General features: G+C 46.8%; 1 protein-coding gene across 2 annotated transcripts in view; it reads left to right on the top strand.

Moving 5' to 3' along the window:
• Positions 1–24,726, top strand: part of NPL (N-acetylneuraminate pyruvate lyase) — a 197,236-nt gene that overhangs the window by 100,199 nt on the left and 72,311 nt on the right. For both annotated transcript variants that reach the window (XM_078643292.1, XM_078643298.1), the window contains one exon: positions 13,160–13,228. In XM_078643292.1, the coding sequence (XP_078499418.1) occupies positions 13,167–13,228 (62 nt within the window). In that variant the 5' untranslated portion in view covers positions 13,160–13,166. The remainder of the gene's footprint in view (positions 1–13,159; positions 13,229–24,726) is intronic.

Here is a 24,726-nt window from a genome sequence, read left to right as displayed (position 1 = left end):
TGCCATGTTTTCTCAGTGGACCTATATGCCAACTTATCAAAGCACCGTACCATGTCTTTTTCTTTTTGCTTAATTAATTTTAAAAAAAAGAAAGCACTTTAAAAAATAATTCTGCTAGGTTTAGATGCAGAGAAAGCGTTCAACAGGGTAATTTGTTAATTTGTAAGGAAAGTAATGCTTAAATAAACTGGTGCAAGATTGGGTATGCAGGTCTATGGCATCCTACTAGAATCCAAAAGAAACGAGCATTGGCATAGCCAATGGGTCTCGCCTTTGGGACCTTAGAAGTGTTTAGTTATCCAGCACAATATCCTTGGTGCAACATCAACTGTTGCATGACTAAACACTTCTAAGGTCACGAAGGCGAGACCTATTGGCTATGCCAATGCTTGTTTATGATGTTACGTTTCAGTACTGAGACCGCAGGCTCAGGAAGGATTAATGTCATTTTCTGTGTGACTTTTCTCAAGAGGTATAAGGAGTGGTATACAACCTTTACAACGCAACTTTTACCACGACCTACCATTACCACGCATTTTTTACAACGCAGGATCCATTACAACGCATACCATTACCACGCATGTATTTACAACGCAGGTACTTTTACAACGCATACCATTACAACGTAAGTATTGGTAAGTATATTATTTTATTAAAAATATTATTTGGTTTTTTTTGTAAAGGGGTATTTTTTGGGTTCAGGGTCAGTTTTGGGTTTTTGGGTAAAGGGGTATTTTTAGGGTTCAGGGTCAGTTTTCAGTTTTTGGGTAAAGGGGTATTTTTAGGGTTTAGGGTCAGTTTTCAGTTTTTGGGTAAAGGGGTATTTTTAGGGTTCAGGGTCAGTTTTCAGTTTTTGGGTAAATAGGTATTTTTAGGGTTCAGGGTCAGTTTTCAGTTTTTGGGTAAAGGGGTATTTTTAGGGTTCAGGGTCAGTTTTCAGTTTTTGGGTAAAGGGGTATTTTTAGGGTTCAGGGTCTGTTTTCAGTTTTTGGGTAAAGGGGTATTTTTAGGGTTCAGGGTCAGTTTTCAGTTTTTGGGTAAAGGGGTATTTTTAGGGTTCAGGGTCAGTTTTTAGTTTTTGGGTAAAGGGGTATTTTTAGGGTTCAGGGTCAGTTTTGGGTTTTTGGGTAAAGGGGTATTTTTAGGGTTCAGGGTCAGTTTTGGGTTTTTGGGTAAAGGGGTATTTTTAGGGTTCAGGGTCAGTTTTGGGTTTTTGGGTAAAGGGGTATTTTTAGGGTTCAGGGTCAGTTTTGGGTTTTTGGGTAAAAGGGTATTTTTAGGGTTCAGGGTCAGTTTTGGGTTTTTGGGTAAAAGGGGTATTTTTTGGGTTCAGGGTCAGTTTTGGGTTTTTGGGTAAAGGGGTATTTTTAGGGTTCAGGGTCAGTTTTGGGTTTTTGGGTAAAAGGGGTATTTTTGGGGTTCAGGGTCAGTTTTGGGTTTTTGGGTAAAAGGGTACAGTGTAAAAATTAAATATAATTAAACTTAAATTAAATTGATTAAATTAAATTGATTAAATTAATTAAATTAAATTACATTATATTAATTTTAATTAAATTAAATATTAAAAAATATTATATACTTACCAATACTTACGTTGTAATTGTATGCGTTGTAAAGGTATATGTGTTGTAAATACATGCGTGGTAATGGTATGCGTTGTCATGGATCCTGCGTTGTAAAAAATGCGTGGTAATGGTAGGCGTGGTAAAAGTATGCGTTGTAACGTCATACATCCATAAGGAGTTATCCGAAGGCCCATGACCTAAGGGAGTGAAATTTGCATATTTTGGACCAGTTGTTAAGGAAAAAAATAGAATTTACAGATGTGAGAATCCGTTAAAGAAAGAGTGGCAATTGAAAACACTAAGCAAATACAATGATGGCACTGTTAGTAAAGTTGGAAGGGAGACAATTGCCCTTAAACTCTCTCTCTTACCAGCTGCTGGATACTTGGAGCAGCTTCTTGGCCCTACGATGAGGAAATCAGAGCCGAGGAATTGACATTGGTGTTGGTGCCATCCCTGCCCAACAGCCTTTTAGAATAAACATGGAGAAAGGATGTGGTGTTTCACTCAGAGCTGCCAACTTTTGAACTGGGATTATTTGCATCAGCGCAATATCCTGTTATTCTGGACAAATCACGTAATCTCCCCATGCCTAAAAAAATAATAATAATAATAGACCTTGTGTAATGTAACTGGTGCTCGTGTAAAGCTATAGATAGATAGATAGATAGATAGATAGATAGATAGATGGATATATATATCGACTCCACTTTTCCTTAGTGCCTCCTCGCACAAACAGGATCACGGACACAGAGTATGCTGGTGTCAGATTTTAATTTATTTTATTTTTCAATGCTGGAACGGTGCATGCCTCAGACGGGTTTCGGACACTGGGCTGTGTCCTTGTTAACTCTTCCTTTTTTTTAATTTTTGCTGCTGAAATTTAAACACCCATTTTGCGACAACTAAGTACGTGCATTGTGTCATAAACACAGAAAACAGACTTGTTTTGTTTATCCCATGTAATGAACGGAGAGAGCCATCTTACAATATGTTCCAATTTCATATAACAAATGCACAATTGAGCACAATATGAAAATTTAAAATCGTCTAAGGGTTCCCATCAACCACAAAGAACTAGATGCACATAAAATAATGTAAATCTACTCCAGTTCGAATATTTCATAACATAATATGCATTGCAATATATGATGGCTTGCTTATAAAAAGTGCAAAGTGCCTAGATAAAAACAATTAAATGTATCAAAAATACAATTAAAAACATTATGAATATACAAATATATTTTTATACATTGCATAAATAATATGTATAAAGGCAGCAATTTGATATATATATAAAATGCTATGTAGATGACACTGTCTGGAGTCAAGCTCTATGTGTATTGGCCGAACCCAGGATGATCCTGCTTTACTTGGGCAAAATACTGCATGTTTGTGCAAAATGCGCAGAAATGGAACAAGGTGCCCGTGCTACAATAATTGTACAAATACGATGAGAACACTAAATGACATGTTCTCAATGCAACCCTTAATTCAAGATAGTCCAGATCACTAGTGCAAAGATATAATTGTGCAAATACGCTGAGCTAAATCATCACATCCATGTAACGATCACTGTGCAAATTCGCTGTGGGATAAAAAGTATATTTTATTTATATATATATATATATATATATATATATATATATATATATATATATATATATATATATATATATATATATATATATATATATATATATATATATATTATATTACCTACTGGCGGTCGCCAGTAGGTATATATAGTTAGGATTTTTTCTCTATGGGATTTTTGAGAATTCTACGTCTAATAACTTTGGCGTTTGTGGACGGAATTGGATGAAAGTTTCAGGAACATGGAACATTTTGTTTCTGAGCAGCCCCTGAAAATATGGGGGGGTTTTGTCAAGGGGGGGCCGAGAAAAAAGGGGGGTCCCAAAACGTGTTTTTCCCATTCATTTTTCCATAGGGCGGTTGGACTCACTTTTAGCTCGAACGGCTGAATGGATTTCCACGAAACTTGGCAAAATTGTAGATATTGTTTGCCCGATGTGCCTTTGCTAGGTCTCAAGATATGTGCTCCTGTGAATTTTGAGTAAATTAGGTTTAAAAAAAGATATATATCTAGAGCCGCGCCCGGTGCGCGTACCAGGGAGCGCTCCGGGCGCGCCACGCGACTTGCGCACGGCAAGCTGATTGGTTCTCGAGTGTCTGTAAACATTCGAAACAGTCCGCAGCGGCCGCCATCTTGTGTCTCGGTAGGATTGAGACACAAGAGGTGGCAAAAATCAAAGGGGGAAATGAGCAAAAGGGGGCAGGGTACACCCCCCTGACCCCCTAGTTTTGATGTGGGGGCCATAAAAGGGTCCCGCGGGTAAAAAAAAAAAAATTTTAAAAATAGATTTTAGCGGGGGGGGGGGCAGCACCCAGTACGCGCACCGGGGAGCGTACGGGGGAGCGTACCATGGAGATAAAAAATGACAGACTTTTTAAAAAAAAATATAGCATTTTTTAATAAATTGGAGGTAGTTCTGAAAAGAACTTTTTTTTTGTTTTTTTTTTATTTATATTTTTTTAGACTTTTTAAAACGATTTTATATTTTTGGGGGATTTTTGTCGGGGGAAAAACAAAAACAGGGATTCCAAAACTGCTCAACAGGAGCAAAAAAATGTGAAAATTTAGGGACTGGCAGTGCAGCGGTGTTGCTGTTTCTTTATGGCAATGAGTTCAACACTCTGCTCCCCATAGCAGAGCAGTTCGTCACACTCCGTGCACAGAAATTTGATGCCTGCAAACACCGGCTGTATGTTAGGGACCATTCTTCCACGGGGTGGTCCCGAAGGTGTTGCTCCACCAGTGGACGTGCTGCCGCCATCTGTGGGTAATTTCCGTGCCAGCTCTCTGACACTCTCCCTGGCAAAGTTGTTTGGGTGTCTTCTTTTGACATGCCTGATTAAATTGGCATTTCCAAAACTATATTTTTTCAGAGGATTGCCTCTGGATAAAGTACTACCACATATTTTGCAGGTTACTTTGGGAGCATTGACTTTTTTTTGTCCTTCAGGGATGTCATAGAATTTCCAGATGAAATGGTCTTTTTTCTTCTGCTGAGGAGGGTCCTCATCTAAAAATCCGTCGGAATCACTGCTGGATGACTCTCTTGCAGCCATTGCTGTAGATCAGGAAAGTAGGAGATGAAGACAGTACACAGAACAGCTCTTGCTCTCTCCAAGTACAAAGCAATAGTGAGAGAAATGGGTGGGTTTCACACAATTTGAAAAAAAAAAAGTTCTGAACCAATGAAAAGTGTTATTTTAAAGTCACATGGTTTGACGCGCTTACGCTACGCGCCCCAGGGCGCGTCCCGGGGTGTGTTTCATAAGCGCATCGGGGCGCTTACGTTGCGCGATCGCATGCGCTTCCGGGTGCGCTTACGCGGTGCGTCATAAGACGCATCTCGCGGCTACGCGATACGTGTCTTATGACGCAAGGCGTGGCGGCTACGCAATACGTCACGATGTTGTTTTCGTTCGCGGCAATAGCGCTATTGGGACGCTCATCAGTACGCGCCCCGGGGCGCGCCGCAAGATTGCGCTTACCCGTGCGTTCACCAGTCCGCGCCCCGGGAGCGCACCAAAAAGAATTAAAAAAAAAAATGACATAATTATACAATATAAAATTCGCTTTAAAATTTATTATTATAAACATTTGCTATTAAAAAACCTATGAAATTCACTGAAAAAACCATAGGTTATAGACCATATATAGTTAGGAATTAGCATTTACAAAACCATTGAAATTCACTGAAAAAACCATAGGTTATAGACCATATATAGTTAGGAATTAGCATTTACAAAACCTTATTTTACTCACACAAAACCATTGAAATTCCATATATAGTTAGTTGCACTAACTATATATCGCGCACTTGCAATCCACTGCTGATGATGTCACATATTACATCATTCATGACATGGTCAGTGACATCACTGATGACATCACTGATGACAACATCCAGTGACTGTATGTTTCTGTAAAGTTAAAATATGTCTTACATATTGAAGAATGAGTGGATGTATAAGTGTCTGGATGAAGGATTTAGTAGGTGCATGACTGACTGTATAAGTGAGTGATTAAATGTGTCTCACCGAGTGCATGGGTTAGTGACTAAACTGTTTTAAATTGTGCATCATTGTGTCTGTTGTTCTGTAATCTGATGCATGTGTTGATCATTAGCTATATGACTGACTCTATGGGTTATTGATTGGTTGCCCAAGTATTTGTATGGGAGACTGAGTGTGTGTGTGGGTGTCTGGGAGGTGTATGACTCTGTGCATAGATGTGTGAGCAGTTGATTCACTAGATGTATGGGTTCAAAAGTGCATGTGGAAACAGCTGTATGGGCGGTTGACTGTGTGCGTGAGTGTATTGGTGAGTGAATGGATATCTCAGTGCTACATGTCAAAGTAAGTACATATGTAAAACACAGTACATGTGAGAGTTGACATATATAAATAACTGCATAAGAGCATCGTATCATCACATGAATGATGTCATCAGTGATGTGATCATTAATGTCAAATGAGATGTCATCAGTGATGTCATCAGTGATGTCATTTGAGATGTCATCAGTGATGTCATCAGTGATGTCACGGACCATGTCATGAATGATGTAATATGTGACATCATCAGCAGTGGATTGCAAGTGCGCGATATATAGTTAGTGCAACTAACTATATATGGAATTTCAATGGTTTTGTGTGAGTAAAATAAGGTTTTGTAAATGCTAATTCCTAACTATATATGGTCTATAACCTATGGTTTTTTCAGTGAATATATATATATATATATATATATATATATATATATATATATATATATATATATATATATATATATATATATATATATATATATATATATTTTTTTTTCGTTTTTTTTTTTTTTTTTTTCTTCCTCATTCGAGTCATTAGAAGTGAGGTTAGTAACCCTCCTCTGAGCAGTCACTCCAATACCATATTTACCTTTTTTTTAAATGTAGCTCCTCCTACACAGTCTAGTAGGTGTGCCTTCAGTGGCATCTCTATAAGTGATTTCAAGTGAGGAGTGGGGGTAGGACATACACTGAGCCACAGATAAAACTGGTAAGCACAAGCAAAGGGCAATTGTAAAGCGTGCGTGCGTGTGTGGACATGTGTATGTATGTGTGTGTGTATATATATATATATATATATATATATATATATATATATTTATATATATATGTATGTATATATGTATGTATATATATATATATCTCTCTCTCTTGACGCTGGACAGAGTGCCTCCACCAATGGTTATTGAGGCGTGCTGTACAAATCAGTGAACTCTGAGCATAAGATGTAAAGAAGGCATCTGATGAAAGCAGGCATCTGATGAAAGCACACAAAGCTGAAACGCGTCATGCAAATTAAAGGTGCTACGTGTGTCAAAATCCGAGGTGGCTCTGGTCTTTGCCTTGAAATGATTTTGGACACACGCACATGCGCTCACACAAGCACGCACACCTACGCACACACACCTACACACCTACGCACCTACACCTACACACACACACACACACACACACACACACGCACCTACACACGCATTACACCGCGAGGGGTGAGCACATGGTCAGGAGCACTGTGCTCTTCCACCAATCGGAGGGATGCGGGACTACTTAAAACACAGGTGGCGCAGCATCCTGGCATTACAGCGGCACCTGAGGAAGGCTAAACCAGCCGAAATGCATCATGCTAGACAGCTGCTTAAATAAAGGGCTTCTGAGTGAAACTTCCCCGTGTGGCCTCTCTCTTTCGGCAATGGGGGGCTAGTTCAAAATGGGAAAATGGCGGCCACTTTTCGGCAAAAACATTGCTGTGGGTTAATGGTCTAGTCTATTTTTAATCAACGCAAATGAGGGCTCTATGCACTTAGTCACTTTTAAATAGACTGTTTACACGGTGGGACTCTATGGTCCAGTTAAGGCAACAGCCGAAATGCGTTTACTGTTCTGTTTTGTTTTGCACTAGGTGTAAATGAAATAAATTACCTGGAAAATGAAAAAGCGTTGTGGACTCCCTCTGTGCTGTAGTAACTTTGGAGGGGATCTTGCAATGTTGTCCTTGATGATATAGAGATATATGTAAACACACAGACATAGATACATGACTGACTGATATGTGCATATAGCTTTATCTATTATATATATATATATATATATATATATCTATAGAGAGAGAGAGCGAGATACACATACATAGTTTGAAACCTTTAAAGCAAACAGTTAGGCTTGTCTGTGCCCTCAAACAAACCTGTCTTTCCAGTGAAAGGTAGATGGACAAATACACAGCTTTGGTGGTGGGTCGTCCCAAGAGGGACCAGGACAAATCGAGATGTGGTAAGAGCCACATCTGCCTCACCCTATATTCACCACTGCATACCCACTTTGAGCTGTTGCGTATGGTCGGTCATTGCTTTGACACATGGTTCGTCAGGTCCTCTTGCCTGAGGGGGTTCAGGGAGGTTTCACTCAGGAGATGTCCAATACCGGACAGAGCATCAAGTGGTCTGTGTTTTGGAGATTTGCAGGGCTGAGACGTCGGCAGTTTCAGGTACTATCTCCTGTGAGAGTGGCCAAGCAAAGTATGTACTAATGACTTCTCTGCCATGCTGTAATATCTGCAATATGGGAGTTGCTATGATATAATGATACAATAATTGTTCCGCGTGGGTGCTGCATCATTGTGATGCCTGTGTGGTGCTGTGTTGTCTGGATATGTGTCTGGCAGCCCGTTGCAGTGTTTAGCTTTGGTATTCCTTACTTGTAAAGGCTGTCACTAGGAAGTAGACAAGAAGTAGTGTTTAAATTAATTACTGGTAACCCCATTACTGCATTCTCCTTTTCCTCAGTCATTATGATTGACCTCGGTTGAACGACTTGACTGCGCAGTAACAAAGCGGGATGTCTCCTGGTACCATCCTGAAAAGGGCCTAATGGAGCCCGCGGGAGATGCTCAATGTTTAGTTAGATGTGGAAATATGGCAGCATGTGCCAACCTGGGGGGGCAGGTTTGCATGGCTTGTAATTACTTGAATGGGGAAGAATAAGCTCAGAGTAAGGGAGAAACTAGTCGATTATGTCAGGTTTCAGAGCAAATACTGTCAAGAGACGGCCCTCAAAAAGGATGTCGTAACAGGGACTACTGTGTGGAGGAGAAAGGTCGAGCTTCTTACCTCATCTATGGAATTCTTATAAAATAAATACATTTTGTAGAGACAGACCCTCGGCAACTGGGGAGAGATATTCCTGTCAAGGGAATGTTCTCATAAAATAAACTAGTTCTTTGCAGAGTCAAGCAATGCAAATAATACGGCGGGATGGCGCAAAGAGACGAACGCTCCCTGCTGACAAATGCTGTGAACTTAAAGGGCTCGAATTTCAATCAGCAACATACAGACTCGTCTTTCATTCCTTACGAGGTGAGTTAATTTTGAGCACAATAAAGTGTGTAATAATTAAATAATATGTTATTAAAAAAAACCTATATAAAACCTTTTATATTTTAATGTCCGTCTAGCTTTATTTGTCACAAGAATTATTTCGCAAGGCGGCACCCTCCGAGCATGCGCCGGAAATGCCCTTCCAGTAGTGCTATAAAAGACATTTCTTCTCTTGAAAGTGAAGGGCTGGCACTGTGGGGAAGGGTTCATATCGTAGATTGTTTTTAATAATCGCGATTTCTTCCAAAGTAAGGCATGCACACAAACTGAACCGATTCAGAGGGTAGACCCACGATTTTTCAAGCCAAAAATTGCTTTCTTTTTTTTTTTTTTTAGCTGTCTACCTCATAAAATTGCCTCTGCTTCTATAGGCGTTAATGAAAATGCATTCCCCCTAATTTTATATTAAAAACCTCCTGCGTTCTAAAATGTTGGTATGTAGGGGAAGGGGACCAGGCAGTGCTGAGGAGAGGTGTTTTCTTTAGTGACATTACCTCATAAAAGAACGAGTTTCATTCTGGTGTACCTCCACGCGGCAGAACACCACCTCATGGACTGTGATGATTTACAATCAGGCGACGGACAGAATCTCACACTTGTTGATTAAGGAAGCGCCACTTGAGCACAATGTGCACCTGGGGAGGGCGCATGGCGGGGAGCGTGGCTACAGAGATCTCGTCATCCCACACATATTATTTGTCTTGCGCGCAAAGCTCTGTTATCAGGGGGGCAGGTTGACAGGGATTGTCTCTCCCGTAGCGAGGGGAGGAGGAGCCCCCGTGCCGACCACATCCTGCCTCGAGCAGATGTTACCTCATGTCATAGAGTGATGGCAGTCACCACTAGATGGCAGTGAGTCAAAGGGAAATCCACCACATTAAAAACAATCATTCTTCACTCATGCTTGTGGCGTGCCGCTGCTCGCTCCCGCAAGGTGGATGCCTCCACAAGCACTAGTGCAGTGCTTGAAAAGTGAAGATCGATGGCTAAAGGCCATCCTAGAGGAGCGCATGGGCGCTGCCTATGTGAGACCTAAACATTTTGCGTAACAGGATTCTTTGAGGAGAGATGGGAATTAAAAAAGGCACTCAACAAGGGTGCATGATGTCACCATTATCCTTTGCAATGGCCATTGAGCCTTTAGCACCAGCCATGTGGGTCCATTGGATAAAGGAATGGGCTTTACCGGGGTTCTCCATAAAATATCGCAATTCGCCCTTGTTGTCCTATTATATGTTAGGGACCTGTTGGATTTACTCCTGCATCTACTGGCAGTGCTGGAAGACTATGCTAGAGTTTCACATTATAAATGTAACTACGTTATATCAGAGAAGATGTCCCTACAGACAAATAATATAGGAGCTGTTCAATTGTGCGTGAATTCCCACATCATTAAATATTTGAGGGTGTGTCTTAATTAACAAGACCATAAAGGCTCTCTTTAAAGCTGACCACCCACAAGATAGAAGACCTAGAAAGGACCTATGCAAATAGACTGTTCAATACATATCGTGGCTAGGGAAAATCAGGCCTGGCCAATCAGAGAAGACTCAAGTACATTACAGAATATACAGAACGCCTTTCTCCATTTTGTCTGTCAAAGGAAGCTGGCTTGAATATTTAACATAAAAAACCTCTGCAACCTACACACAAATGGAGAGTTGGGCTTTCTGGATAGTGGGAGTTACTATAGTGACTTACAGCTTAAGTTGAAGAAGAACCGCTGGGGGAAGGAGAGTATGGGGCGTTTCTATGTGGGTATAAAACAATGAAACGTAATAAAAATATAAAAAAAAATATGGGAATGAAGTTTTGAGCTGGCCTTTGCAGCCTGTACCAAGGAACAATTGATTTCTAGCTCAATGACAGACCTTGAAGACCTCACGGCGAGAGAGGAATGGATGAGATTGGGTCTTGAGGAGCTGATAAAGAGGGACCACCAGGACTCTGGTGTACCGCGCCTACCAGTAGGGTGATCTACTAGGTTAGCAGAGGTTTGACACATGGCCAGAGTTACAATTCAGGATTCTGAATTTAATAGGGAATAGTTATTTTTCTTTGGGTTGATAGTTGATAGAATTTTTCAGTTCATTACTCTCTCAAGACATCATTCATTACACAGTTCATGGTCTGATTTGAATGCCTACTGCTTTGATTTGGTTGTCTTGATAGTTTCTTTGTTCCAAACAGGTCATTATTTGGTTGCCCTCTACTAAGCAGTAGAGTGTCCGTCAAAAGCACTGCAAACTGCATTTCTGTGTCCTGAGGCAATCGGGACCCCAAGAGATTATAGAAAATCCTCATTGCAATGCACTTTCCATGAACTGTAAATGTTTATAAGTCGAATGCATGACTGTGAGAACTAGAAGACTACATTTTGGGACCGAATCACTTCTGCACCACACCTCAAGAAATGCACCATATTAAGCTTTGTTCCTGTTTTGTGATTAAAGTATTCCCTTTCCTCTACCTAGACTCTTTACCTTTAACACGACTGGTTTTAACGTTTGTAAGGTGCCAACAATTATACGTGTCCCTTCCTGTTTAAGGGATCTTTTTTGAAAGCCTTATTTATTCTTTGCAAATGCACAGATGTGCTAAATTCAATCAAACTTTTTTATTCCACCACAGGACATATCTTTATTGTGTTTTTACAGTGATAAACTCTGCTTCAACCTCTGATGGGTACAATCACAGTACATATCCAAAGCGAATCACTGTCCCAATGAACTCCTGGATCTCATTAATCTCATTGCCGGTGTACCTGAAAACGGTGCAATACAATAAAACTTTAACTAGGTCGTGGTATGGATGATGACTCGGATGCCACTAGTGCCGAATTGTTCACCGCTGGGGAGTCTGCTTCTGAGGGAGACGGGGAGGGAGATGGGTTGGAGGGCTCTGGTCCAGGGTGAGGCCCTGCTCAGCACGCACTAATGTTCCCTGCTGTGTATATTGTGATTTGCTTTGATTCCCGAAGATCTACTTCTAGATGTGATGTCTGCGCCTCGAGCCCCACATGAATGACCTGACTTTTACACATACTCTACTACTGATGCCACGCACGGGGGGGGTTGGTTGTTGTTATATGTTAAAATTGTGTTTTATTGAAAAGCATATCTATCCAGTGGGATAGGGGTAGGATTACATGGAGGACATAGGAGAGAATGTATATATAAAAAGAGAAAAAACCAGCGGATATAACGATGTATGCATATTGTTCGCAATACAGCTATGATTACGTGTGATATGCTATGACTCTACGTCGCCCAGCCTCCGGGATGTGGGCCCAAATGGCTGTGTGTTACCCTGAATGTTGCATGTGGCTATTCCTTGTCCTCGACTCATCGGGGAGGCTATGAGGACTTGTGCCTTCTATGTTTCCGCAATAAAAACATTTTTTTTAAATAAAAAAAAAAACTAGGTCGTGGTATTGGGTGAGCTTAAGCTCCACACATTGCTAGAGAGCACTTCAGGATGCTGAATGACCACCTTGGGATGCTGTCAAACTGATTTGAGGACAGTAAAAACAACTTGAGATCAGTGACCACCAAAACAGTGATGAGAGTGGCTGCAAGGCACTGAGAGTCTGGTGCATTTGTGTTGTTGTGCAAACCGGAGCATCAAGGTAACCACATAGGTTCACATATCCTTTGAGCCCTTGGTAGCACTATGATTGAGTAATAAAGAGCATCTGTGGTAGTGACAGTGACAGTGAAGACGTGAAAAAACAGGCATTAAAACCAACCCCCTGGATAAATCGAGGGGGATGACAAAGAGCTTTGAGTTGCGGAGGTGCTTGCTTGTCGTGGCTGTGTAATGCTTGCAGGAACTGGGTCAGTGGATGTGTGGTGTGTTCAACCATATACAAATGTGGCATACATGTTTACAAAACCAGTGGATCAATAGATGGCAGGCAAGTTATCAATTAATGTGATGCGGAAGTGGTAGGGGATCCACTCCTAAGAAGCGTGTCTACGCTGTGAAATTTGTGCACATTAGGAGACCTTGGTGTTTAGTGGCAGGAGAGTGACATGCTAAGTATTCATTCCTGTTCATGAATCACATCTTATATTTTTCATTCCAGTTGCAACATGGCTACTCAAGAGTTTCTGGGCCTGGTGGCTGCCACCTTCACTCCAATGACCAAAGACAGGTAAGGTAACCATTCGCTATGGTTATAAATGTACATGCAACCATTCGGAGCTAGTGCTCTGGAACGGTCACCTCTACTCTGGCTCACTTTGTCTTCCAGATGATTCCTGCCATAGCACCCTTACAACACCTTTATGAATCATAGAATAAGTGCTTAAAGAATATTAGAGAGACACACAGAATCACGATGCATCACAACAATATACTACATGTGCAGTTATTTGATGGTATCGTGTGGAAAGTGTGGCAGTAAAAAAACTAAAGATGTGTTATTCAGTCATGGTTGAGATGTTTTGAATGGCGTGTAAACGTGTTCAATCCTTTTGGAAGAACCAGATTCTTCTTTTAGGTCTGGTGTAGAGAACTCTTTAGTAGGGTTGTCAGTCTTGGGTAATACATTTTATTTATATAACTAGGCTTTGGATAAGCTGTCTTAATCCATTGGTCCGTTCAACTGACATTTATTTTAGTCTAGCATGTTTATTGATTATGTGGTGCTGGTTTGGGTGGCAGGATGTTTTTTCTCTTACTTTTATGGCACATGCTTGCTATAAAAACATAACATCAGCTTACCATGGCCAGATATATCGGCTTTGTCAATGCTTGTTCTTTCATTGAGAACTATGCTTTTGGGTACTCTGCAAGTGCAAAATACTACTGATTGAGTTGGGCTGAACTTTCATAATAATTTATTTTCTAGGCTAGGTGTGTTGAGGGGAGAAGGGGGAGAAGCCTGCTCTAATCCTATTGGTTTTCAGAGTTTTAGTAATTAAAATAGTAGCAACTATATTACGAAGGGGAAGTATTTTACAAGTTAATGCACATGTGCAAACGCACCGTTTTCTGATAGTGGAGTTGTGCCGAGTTATATGGGGATGTCTATAGCTATACGATATAGGACTTACTATATTTGAAAAGAAGTTGGTTTAACGGCTTCACCGCGGCGGATATTACACAGCGGTGTGGAAAAAAATGATGCGTGCGCAGTTCAGACGCCTGTCCGCACACGCCCACCGTGACATTGGACTGCCGGTAGCTGTCAGAGTCATTGAAATGGTTAAGATAACAATGTTGCAATAAGCATTTGTCCCATAATGACTACTTGTTCTCATTGCATATCATGGTGGGTAGTGTTCTCCTCAACCTAGGTACTTGCCAATGACTACGCCACACACAGAGCTTAGTATAACACTTTTTTATTCTTCTGGTGTACACTCTAATGCTTGTGTCAAATATCTACCAGTCCATCAGGAGCCCTAAGGATTCCTTAATTACAAACTCCCACAATACTACAGGGTGCATGCAGATAATAGAGTGCAGTATGTAGCAGCCGACTGTATGTTCTGTGGGAAGCCATTAAATCGCTCCAGAGTTTAATATGAACTTTGAACTCAACCCCAAAATTGTTTTTCACTCGCCAGCCCTTTTTAAAACATGTGTAACACCATAGTACTTTTTTAGATGCATCATCACTGCCTTGAGGCCAATAAACGAAGCATTGTTTCTTTTAAAGCCCTGACAGCACATTGAGCATGTCTAAGGCCCATATATCACACACTCTAACGTCGCCATAGGTAGCACAAGCCCCCCTCCTTTGCTTCTAGTTTGCTCCTGATTAAGACTTAGTATCCATTGGCAAGATTATGTCACTTCTCAACAAAGCTTGTAACTCCCCCCCCCCCCATATAGCCGAAGTCATCTGCCTCAGCCTGCCAGTTGTGGGTCCTACTTATCACTGTCCTTATTAAGGGTAATTCTCCATGTATTCAGTACCCTAGACGATGAAACATGCCATTGATACAACCTTCGCGAAGAAATCCTACACAAACCCAAAAAGACTGGCCTAATTTTGACCTTTCACAATCTATATTTCGTTCTGCAGATAGCTGGTGGTGTATAGCATTGTATAGATCCAGAGTATATTAGATATATGTGTGGAACAAGCGCTCTCATGGATGTGCTCCTCCTCTGTTCAAAATAGAAGTATTTTGGATGGAAGTAATGAAGTATTTAACGAACATCTCTGACGTGCTGTAACCAGCATTTGCAGTGCAATAGGTCTAACATTTACAAAATGTTTGAGCTATTGGCATTGTAAATGACAATGCCTTTTATTTATGTGTTGTTTTTAAAACCGATAAATAAAAGGCATTGTCATTTACAATGCCAATAGCTTAAACTCTCGCAAATGCGAGGCCTATTGCATTGCAAATGAGTTTGTGCTATAAACATTTTTTTTTTTTTATTCAAATCTGTTTTTATTGTGAACACAGCGATAAGCCTACAACCCCTTTCTGGAGCCGGCCGCGCATAGAAAAGCCAGTAGGTAAAACTAGACAGGGGAGGTGGAGTCATTAACACAGCGCCCTGCCTACAACCCCTGGAGGGGGGGCCGGCCGCGTGGCTTAGGGGAGAGCAGAGCAAGAGGTGGCTATAAACTGGCAATGCGTCGTTGTGTGGGGTAGGCTCGTATGTGAGGAAAAGCAATGGCGTCACATTTTCAAAAGGCCCAACAGGGACCTAACTGCCCCAAAGAGGGGTGGAAGCCAGAGTGGCAAGTAGGAAGGAAGAAAAGTCGGAAAAGGAGCTAGCAGTGTCAAGGTGAAGAGGAGTCAGGGGGGTGTACCCGTGGCCACAAACAGGAAATGTGAAACACAAAGCGGCACTGGGGGAAGCGGTTAAGAGCCTAGTCTACTTGGGTCAGCAGGAATGAGGGCGTCCTCGAACAATTGTAGAGCGCGAAGCCTGGGAGGCATGTGGCGGGCATAGCTGATGGAGCACAGGTGACGCACTAGGGGTTCCCACACTGCCTTGAAGCGCACCCCCCTGGATTGTATCCGCGCCGTGAGTAGTTCCATAGTCAGGACCTGCCAGAGGCGCACGAACCAGGATGCTATCGGCGGCGCCTCTGCTCGCTTCCAGTACAGGGCAATGAGCTGTTTGGCAGCACCTAACATGTGAAGGGTGAGGATCCAGTCGCTGCGCGTGAGGGCTCTAAGTGTGGGGGGTCGAACGCCCAGTAGGAGTGTGCAAACCTCTTCAGGGAGGGGGAAACCCAACACCTTCTTAATGTGACTGAGGACCTCCTTCCAAAAGACAGCTAAGGTAGGGCAGGACCACCAGATGTGTACGAAGTCACCAGTCGCAGTGCCACACCTCCAGCACAGCGGCGAGGAAGTGGGGAACATTTTGCTGAGTCGCAGGGGGGTGTAGTACCATTGCGTCAGCATCTTGTACGCATTTTCTCTTTGCGGGATGCTGCGGTAGGCTTTGGGGATGTCGTTCCAGAGTCGAGTCCATTGAGAGGGTGTGATGTCAGTGCCTGTCGCCGACTGCCACTGCTTCTGATAGGGGTGCACAGGTGGGGCGGTGGGGTGCTGCAAGATGTTGTAGATCTGGGAGATGAGCCGTTTCAGTCCCCCGAGGGATCGTGCCAATTTCTCAAAGGGGGGTATATGCCCTAGTAGCAGCCTGGTACATGTCGTCTCCCGAGGTCCAGTGGCGCAGCTGCGCGTATTGTAAGTGAGCGGTGAGAGGGAGCCTGAATTCCTCCTTGCAGTCTAGCCATGTTTTAGGCGACCCGCCAAGAAAAAGGTCTCCTGCAACTCTGCAGTCGCCTTGCGTCCAGCTCTCAAAAGCTCGGGTCCGGGCAGCTGGGGGGAAGTGCGGGTTACCTGCAATGGGAGTGTGTGGAGAGGGAAACGTGGTGAGACCCTTGGTCACTGCCACCCTGTCCCATACTTCAAGAACCGTCCTCATGGGGACCGCAAGATATGCACTTCTGGAACGTGCCACCCGCGGTAACCAAGGCAGGTCCCAGATGGTGCGCCCCGTGACCGATCGGTCCATGTGGAACCAGTGTTTGTCGCTTTCGCGTGCACCCCATTCGATCACGAACCGGAGGTGTGCCGCCCAATAGTAGTGGAGGAGATTCGGGCAGGCAAGGCCGCCTCTGTCTCTCGGTTCCATCAGGACTTTCTGCGAGAACCGGGGTCTTTTGCCCCCCCATATGAAGGACGTGAGGTCGCGTTGGAGGTTTCTGATGCAGTGAATCGGGATCGGGGTGGGGAGGCACTGGAAAACATACAGAATGCGGGGGAGGATGGACATCTTGACCTCGTTGAGCCGCCCCAGCCAGGAAATCATCAAGGGTTTCCATTTTCGCAGGTCAGCCAGAACTTCCTTGCGGCAAGAGGCCCAATTCCTCGAGGACCACGAGTCAAGATGGGGCGTGAGGTCCAGGCCCAGGTATTGAATATGGCTGTCCGCCCAGCGATAGGGCGTGACCCCCTGCAGAAAAGAGATCTCCTCGTCGGGGATGGTGAGATTAAGCGCCCAAGACTTGGTGTGGTTGATTTTAAGGCCGGACGCCTGCTCAAACAGGGAAAGGGCTTTCTGCACCGCTGGGAAGGAGACCCGAGGGTTCGTAAGAGTAAGAATCAGGTCATCAGCGAAGAGCGCCACCTTATTAGTGCGCCCTCCGTGGGAGATACCATGAATGTCAGGGGTACGCCTAATCAGCTCCGCCAGCGGCTCAACCGCAAGGGCGAACAGGAGCGGCGACAGCGGGCATCCCTGCCTCGTGCCCCTGTGGACCGAAAGCGGCGATGTCAATTGGCCATTGACCCGAATTCGGGCTTGCGGTCCTAGGTAGGGGGCCATGCACCTGGATATCATGATAGGGCCAAGACCTAGTTTCTTGAGGACCGCCCGCAGGAAGATCCAATCGATCCGGTCGAAGGCTTTTTCTGCGTCCAGCGAGAGGAGGCAAGCCGGGATTTTCCAATGGTGCACCTTTCCCACCAAGTGCGCCAGCCTGCGGACGTTGTCGGCTCCCTGGCGGTCCCGAATAAATCCCACCTGGTCCGGATTCACCAGGCCCGGCATGTGTGGGTCAAGTCGTTTGGCCAAAACCTTGGTGTAAATCTTGAGATCAGTATTAAGGAGGGCGATGGGGCGGTAGGAGGCACACAGGTCCGGGTCCTTCCCAGGCTTGGGGATCAGGGCTATTTCCGCCAGGCCCATGTCGGGGGAGGGGCCGACGGTGTCAGAAAAGGAGCTGTATAGTCGCAACAGATGCGGGCGGAGCTGGGTCAAGAACAGGCGATAGAAGGCCAACGGCAGGCCGTCCGGCCCCGGAGTTTTCCCCACGGGGAGATCTTTAACAGCCTCCGTTATTTCCTCCTCCTGTAAGGGGCTCTCCAGCGAGGCCGCACATGCCGGGGACAGGGTAGACCCCCCGTAGTCTGCGAGGACTGCCTCCCGGGCCTCCGGAGAGGTGGGCTCCTCGGCATATAGGGAGGAGTAGTAAGCAACAAAGGCGGCCTGCTTGGTCTTCTCAGTTGTAGCGCAAGTGCCGTCCTGCTGCTTGACATTGGCGATGTGGGCCCTAGCGGTACGTGCCCGCAGCCTGCCGGCCAGTAGTCGGCCAACCTTGTCCCCTCCCTCGTAATACCGTTGCTTGAGCGCTAGCAGGGAGTGCTCCGCCTTGTTGGTACGCAGGGTGCGGAGTTGCCCCCGTAGGTTAGCGAGAGTTCTCTTTGACGCCCGCGAGGGGGAGGCCCGGTCCCGGGCCTCCGCAAGTTTGATCTCGCTAGCCAGGTCGGTTTCCAACTTGGACGCTTCCTTCCTCCGTGCCGCCGCCAGGGAGGTGATGTGGCCCCGAATAGTGGCCTTGAAGGCGTCCCAGACCGTGTGAAACGGCAGATCAGGGGTGTCGTTAACGGCGAAATACGAGTCTATGGCGTCACGGATGCTGGCGACGTCGTCCGGGTCCCGAAGGATCCTCGGAGGGAGCGTCCATCGGCGTTCACGAGTGGCGTGGGCCAGGGGGTCCTGTAGCAAGAGCGCCACGTGAGCGTGGTCCGACAGGGAGATGTCGGAGATAGCTGCAGCTAAAGAGTCTCGGGCCACCTCAAGGGAGGTGAAAAGGTAGTCGATTCGGGAGTACGTCCTATGGGAATGCGAGTAGAAGGAATAGTCCCGGGCTCCCGGGTTGTGGTAGCGCCACACATCCACAAGCCCCAGGTCCCTAAGCTGTGTTCTAAGAGTAGAAGACATTGCTCCCGCTCCATTAAAGGAGGCTCCCGCCCGATCTAGCTCGGGGTCCCAAACAAGATTGAAGTCGCCGCCCAGGATCACATTATTGTCGCCCGATGGGAACTGTTCCCGCAGGAGTGTCTGGAGGTATTTGTCCTGCGACTGGTTGGGAGCATATACACATCCAAGAGTGAACTGCACACGGCCCATCTGTATCGTGGCTCGGAGGAAGCGCCCATCAGCACTTTTGAAAGGTTTCACGGATCCCCGCCTAATGCCAGCCCTGCAGAGGATTGCCACCCCCGCTGTCTTGGTGTCAGAGGATGCCCAGAACTGTGTAGGGTATCTAGGGTGGGCCATGCGTTTGGTGTCTCCCCTGAGTAGGTGCGTCTCCTGGAGGAGGATAATGTCAGGGGCGTGGTGTAGGAGGTAGCGCCATACCTGCTGCCGCTTGTTGGGGGAGTTGAGCCCTTTGACGTTGAGGGAGAGGACCTTCAAGGGTGTAGGGATGTTCGCCGTCATAGCACTAAGGGGGAGTGGAGTCGCGCAGAACCCAGTGTAGCAGACCCTCCCGCAGACAATACAGCGGCAGCCACTTCTCGCCTCCAGCGCGTCAGCCCCCGCAGAACCCACCCCTCCACCCCACCGCAGGCGCGAGGAGAACGTGAGAGGAAAGGGCAGTATAAGAGCGAAGTAGGAAGAGGAAGGTAAGAAAAGAGAAAAAAGGCGCAAAGAAGAGATTGAACCAAAACAGGCCAACAGGGCCAGTATACAGTGTCCCAGGTACCGGACATCCTCTACCCGAGGGTTCGGATGAAGCCAGGAATGTCACTTCCTACAGGACAAAGGGAGGGAGCAGAGATCCGGGCAAGTGAAGTAGAATCAAATCGTCTCAGAGCCCATCCACCCCGCTGCCTAGAGGTAGTCCGGGGGTGTGTCAGGCTGCGGGGCCACATGGTCCGTTCAGGCGCCAGTGGGGCGCTGGGGCTCCGCGGTGAAGTCCGTGACCTGAAGGAGGCAAAGGGCGTCGTCCTTTCCACGAACAATGGGAGTAGGCCACCATGGAGCAGGAAGACACGCTGAAGTGCCTAGTGGGCGAGCGTGTGTACAGGGTAGCTGGAGTCACAGTGGCAACGTTCAGTGGTCATCTGGAGTCGAGGGGCGATCCCCACCCTCAGATCCAGAAGCGGTGGGCTGGGAGGCCCGCCCCTCGCGGTCGCCCTCGAGGGAGCGGATGTGGGCAATGATGTCCTGCTTGGTCTGCGAGGTAGAGAGCGCGTCCACCGGAGGGGTCCGCCGACGTCTGCGCACAGTGGACCATTCAGAGCGTGGAGGGGCCTTCTCCGAGTGGGGAGGACGTGTCGGACTGTGATCTGGTGACTCCGGCATGTCTAGCAGTCGTGCCGCCTCTCGGTAGGACCTGAGTGACCTGCGCTTGCCCTCCCACCTGAAGATGAGTGCAAAGGGATGTCCCCACTGGTAAGAAATGTTGAGGGTCCGGAGCTTCTCTGTGATCGGGCGGAAGACTCGCCGTCTGTGGAGTGTGGTGGGGGCCAGGTCCTGGAAGATCTGGATTTTGTGGCCTTCGTACCGCAGGTCCGGGTTATCCCTAGCCGCCTTCAAGATGGCCTCCTTCTCGGTGAAGTAGTGGAGCCTGGTGACGATGTCGGGCAGGAGACCCGCTTTTCCTCCCGCTCCGAAGACACGGTGTGCGCGGTCTAGGCGCGGCGGGGGGGCTTCCTCTTCGCCCCACACCGCTTGCAAGAGTAGGGCCACATAGGCCATGGTATTAGTCCCCTCTTCTCCGAGTGGCACACCCCGTATGCGGAGGTTGTTGCGGCGTCCCCTGTTTTCCAAGTCTTCCTGTTTGATCTGGAGCTGGATATGCTGTTCCTCGAGGGTCGCCACTCTCTGCCAGATTTGCTCTAGGTCCTCAGTGCGGGAGTCGACCGTTCTTTCCAGGCCGTCGACGCGGTCGCCAAGGTCGGTGACTTCCTTGCGCATTTCTGTGACGCAGGTGTGGACCTCCGTCCTGAGGGACCCAATCTCAGTCTTCAGATCAGCCATAAAGGAGGTCATGAAGGCCTGCGTCACCGGTGGAGAGTCGGTTGATGGTGGGGGCTTCCCCCCTGACGATGATGAGGGCCCTCCGGAGGGCAATGGTGAGCCCGCCTTACCCCACATAGAGGCTACTGACGCCCCTCTGGTCGTCGTGGGTGTGGGGTCCAGCTTATTCCCCCTGCCGCGGGTCATGGTCCACTTGGGCCGCACTCAAATAGAAGAAGTCCAGGCCGTGGGGGGGCCGCCGGAGCTAGGGTGGGTAGCGCACCCGAGCAGATAAGGCAGCGCGGAGGCAGGGGAGGCGGCGGATAGGTGAGGACTGTAGGTGGGCCACAGCAGGCCGGGCCTGGGGTCCGCAGGCGGAGGGCCTCTCGCAGTCCCGTGGTGTGGCTCAGTCCCCTGGTCAGGGCCTCCTCCCAGCGTAGCGTCCAGCCGGTCCCACCGCAGCAGGCAAGGAGTGTCCAGGAGGGTCCCGGCCTCCCAGCAGCGAGGAGCCCAGTGTCAGGGGGTAACAGGCGGCAAAGGCCCCTGGGGTCCCCGTGTGCTCACGGCAGGGTCACCCAGTCCGAGGTCCGCCAGGCGTGGCAGGGCCGGGTCTCGGCGGCGAGGCGGCCAGGGGTCGTGTTCTGCAGGGCTGGGGTCCACCAAGGCTCAGGGTTCGCCAATACACAGCGGCTCAATAGCGCACCAGGCCGCAGTCTACGTGTCCAGGGCGGCTGGAGGCGCTCAGGCTGGGATTGTCGGTGTGTGGGGGCCGGCCCTCCGCCAAAGGGGGGAAGTGGCGGGAAGACCAACCGCCGGGCCCCGCAAGCGCCGGGCCCCTCCGGGAGATGGCAGGCGGGGGGGGGGGGGGGCAGCGCGCTGCAGCTCACCGTCTGGGCCCAGCGACGGGCGATGGAGTCCCGACCAGGGCTCGCGTGCACGGGGGCCGCCGGCAATCCCGCAGATCCGGGCCTGGTTTTCCCGCCGAGGCCGGGGACTCAGGTAGATGCGGCGTCCGGGCCGCCGCTGTGCCTCTCGCTGGTGGCAGTCCGGCTCCAGCAGCTCCGGCTCCAGCAGCTCCGGCGCGGCTCCGCCGGCGACAGGCTGGGTCCGCTGGTCCCACACAGCCGCAGGTGAGGCCAGGGGTGCTCCGGTGTCTCCTCCGGGCCGCAGTGCCGGTTCTCTCCCCAGGAGCTCGTCCCGACTCTCCAGCAGCGGACCCAGGGCAAGATGGCGGCCAGCGGCCGTTGGCGGGGGATCCCGAAGGCTGGCGGTGCGGCCGCCGGAACTTTCACAACCGCGTCTCGTCGCCGAGGAGGGGCACCAGCAGGATCAGTGATGTGTAGGGGTCCCCAGGGGTGAGTACCCCCCGAAAACTACGCTGAAGCAAGCTAAATAGAGCAGCGGGGCGACGGAGCTCAAGTGAGACACGTCTGCTCACATCGCTGTCTCAGCCACGCCCCCCATAAACATTTTTTTAAAAGCATTAGCAAAGAGCTTGTCCTGTCTCCAACAGCAGGCAGACATTTTAAGAAAATTGTGCTCGGAGTGTAATTAAAGCCTACCGAAAAACCACACAAGTAACAGGGATTGTTGCCATCGGAGGTTACAAAATCAGATAAGGCGGTACTAAGGAGGGACTACCAAGCCTATTGACCAATGAACTGGCACAGTTTACAGTGGTCAATGACACAAGCCAATGATAAATATGAGTGGCAAGTGGGCGGAGCTTCAATTCCCTACCTGAATACAGCATGCCTCGCAGAGCAGTGCATGCTCTGCCCAGGCTCGACCTAAAAACCGATACAAACTGAACTGTACTTATGAGGCATTTTGCTATTTAAAAGAAAGGCATGCAACGCATTTTATCAAGTAAGATAGTAGTTGTGCCATCCATGGATTACGTAACCGATCCTCTCGCTTTTGACTGAGATATCTGACTAAACGAGCACCTGTAGAATGAAATATCCAACCTGCAAAGGGCCTCTTAGAGGAACTGGTGGGTCGTTTCCTTTCACGTGGCAGCTATTTCTCGTATTTTTTAAATGTTCACTGGATTTGATTCCTCCCAGTGTTCCAAGGTTGATTTTCCTGCAGAATACTGTAATTTTATTATTTGTCATCAATGAAAGTGATAACTATAATGGAATGCTTGTATGTGTAATGCTGTCCACTTGCAAACTTGTCTCATTTTTCGTAAATAAATTGTGAAAATCAAAAGCTTAAAAAAATGAAACATACATTTTGAAAAGAGAGATGTGTTTAGAAATCCTTTTTTATGCTTCATGTGCTGCCTGAAGTAACCATGTTAGGGCTCCACTGACAAAGTAGCCAGCAAAACTATGTGCTCCAATGCAAAATGAAAAGGGTTTTTAAAGCTTGAGGTCTTACAAGTATAGAATGTTTATTTTCTCTGCAATGAACAGCATATGGGAAAAGGCAAATGAAGACTCTACCAAGTTTTTACCCAACAGGGTTACATGTGTCTCAATTATAAGGGCACCAGTTTGCTTGTAAGGAGGCTGCCAAAGCAGTATGGATATGCAGGTTCTCCTCAGCGCTCTTCTTTGCGAGGGAAGTGGTACCCTTGCAATTCAGACACAGGGACTGTTCACCTTGTAGATCAAATACAGCTGCAGCCTGACAATGTTGATTCATCACTATTGACTGAATGATGTAACTACACAGCCCATAATTTGAATTATGAAGTTTGCTCTTTTCTGCATAAGTACCTGTTGAAACACACTGAGCCCGTACATTATACAATTGATGTTGGCCGGTGTTTTTAGTACTGTGATAGTGTTTACATTGGGGGGTCCTGAAAAACACTCCAGAACTTTGTTGGGGGGGGGGGGGGGTGGAAACAATTGTAGTGCCAAGTGTTTGCCACTTTGTAATGTACACATACTCTATTACAACATGTTGCAAGCCTATCTTGAGATCATTTTATTAGGCATATTCGTGATATACCAGTTGATCACACACACACAAAATACACACTGAAAATAAGATTATTGCCACTGTTGTCCATTAAAGGTGATTTTTACTCATTCCACTGAAAATGCGAGACCAATATAGTTGGCAGGGATTGTGATCTCTGTGGCGACTTTTGATTGAGGTTAATGTATGCCCAGATCTCCACAGGGTTATAGAGCGACCCCATTTTCTATAATGAGATTATCATGGCTCTTTAAACCTAGCCCGCCCGCCCACCAGAGATGGACTAACCTAATTACTTAAAAATTGTGGAGGTGCCAGGATCTGTCGAGGCATTCTGTGGGAGGATTTGCCAATATTTAGAGGGAACTTGGTATTCTATTTTGGTGCTTTGAGCACCTGGCTGAACAATAGCAAAGCCAACTTGGTGATTGGATACAGTTTATAAAAAATGTATCATATATTCTAAAGTGTAGCGAA

The sequence above is a fragment of the Lissotriton helveticus genome, chromosome 1_1, assembly GCF_964261635.1.
Source record: "Lissotriton helveticus chromosome 1_1, aLisHel1.1, whole genome shotgun sequence".
Lineage (NCBI taxonomy): Eukaryota > Metazoa > Chordata > Amphibia > Caudata > Salamandridae > Lissotriton > Lissotriton helveticus.
Note: the sequence above shows the minus strand (reverse complement) of the source record. Positions and strands in the feature narration are given on the sequence as shown.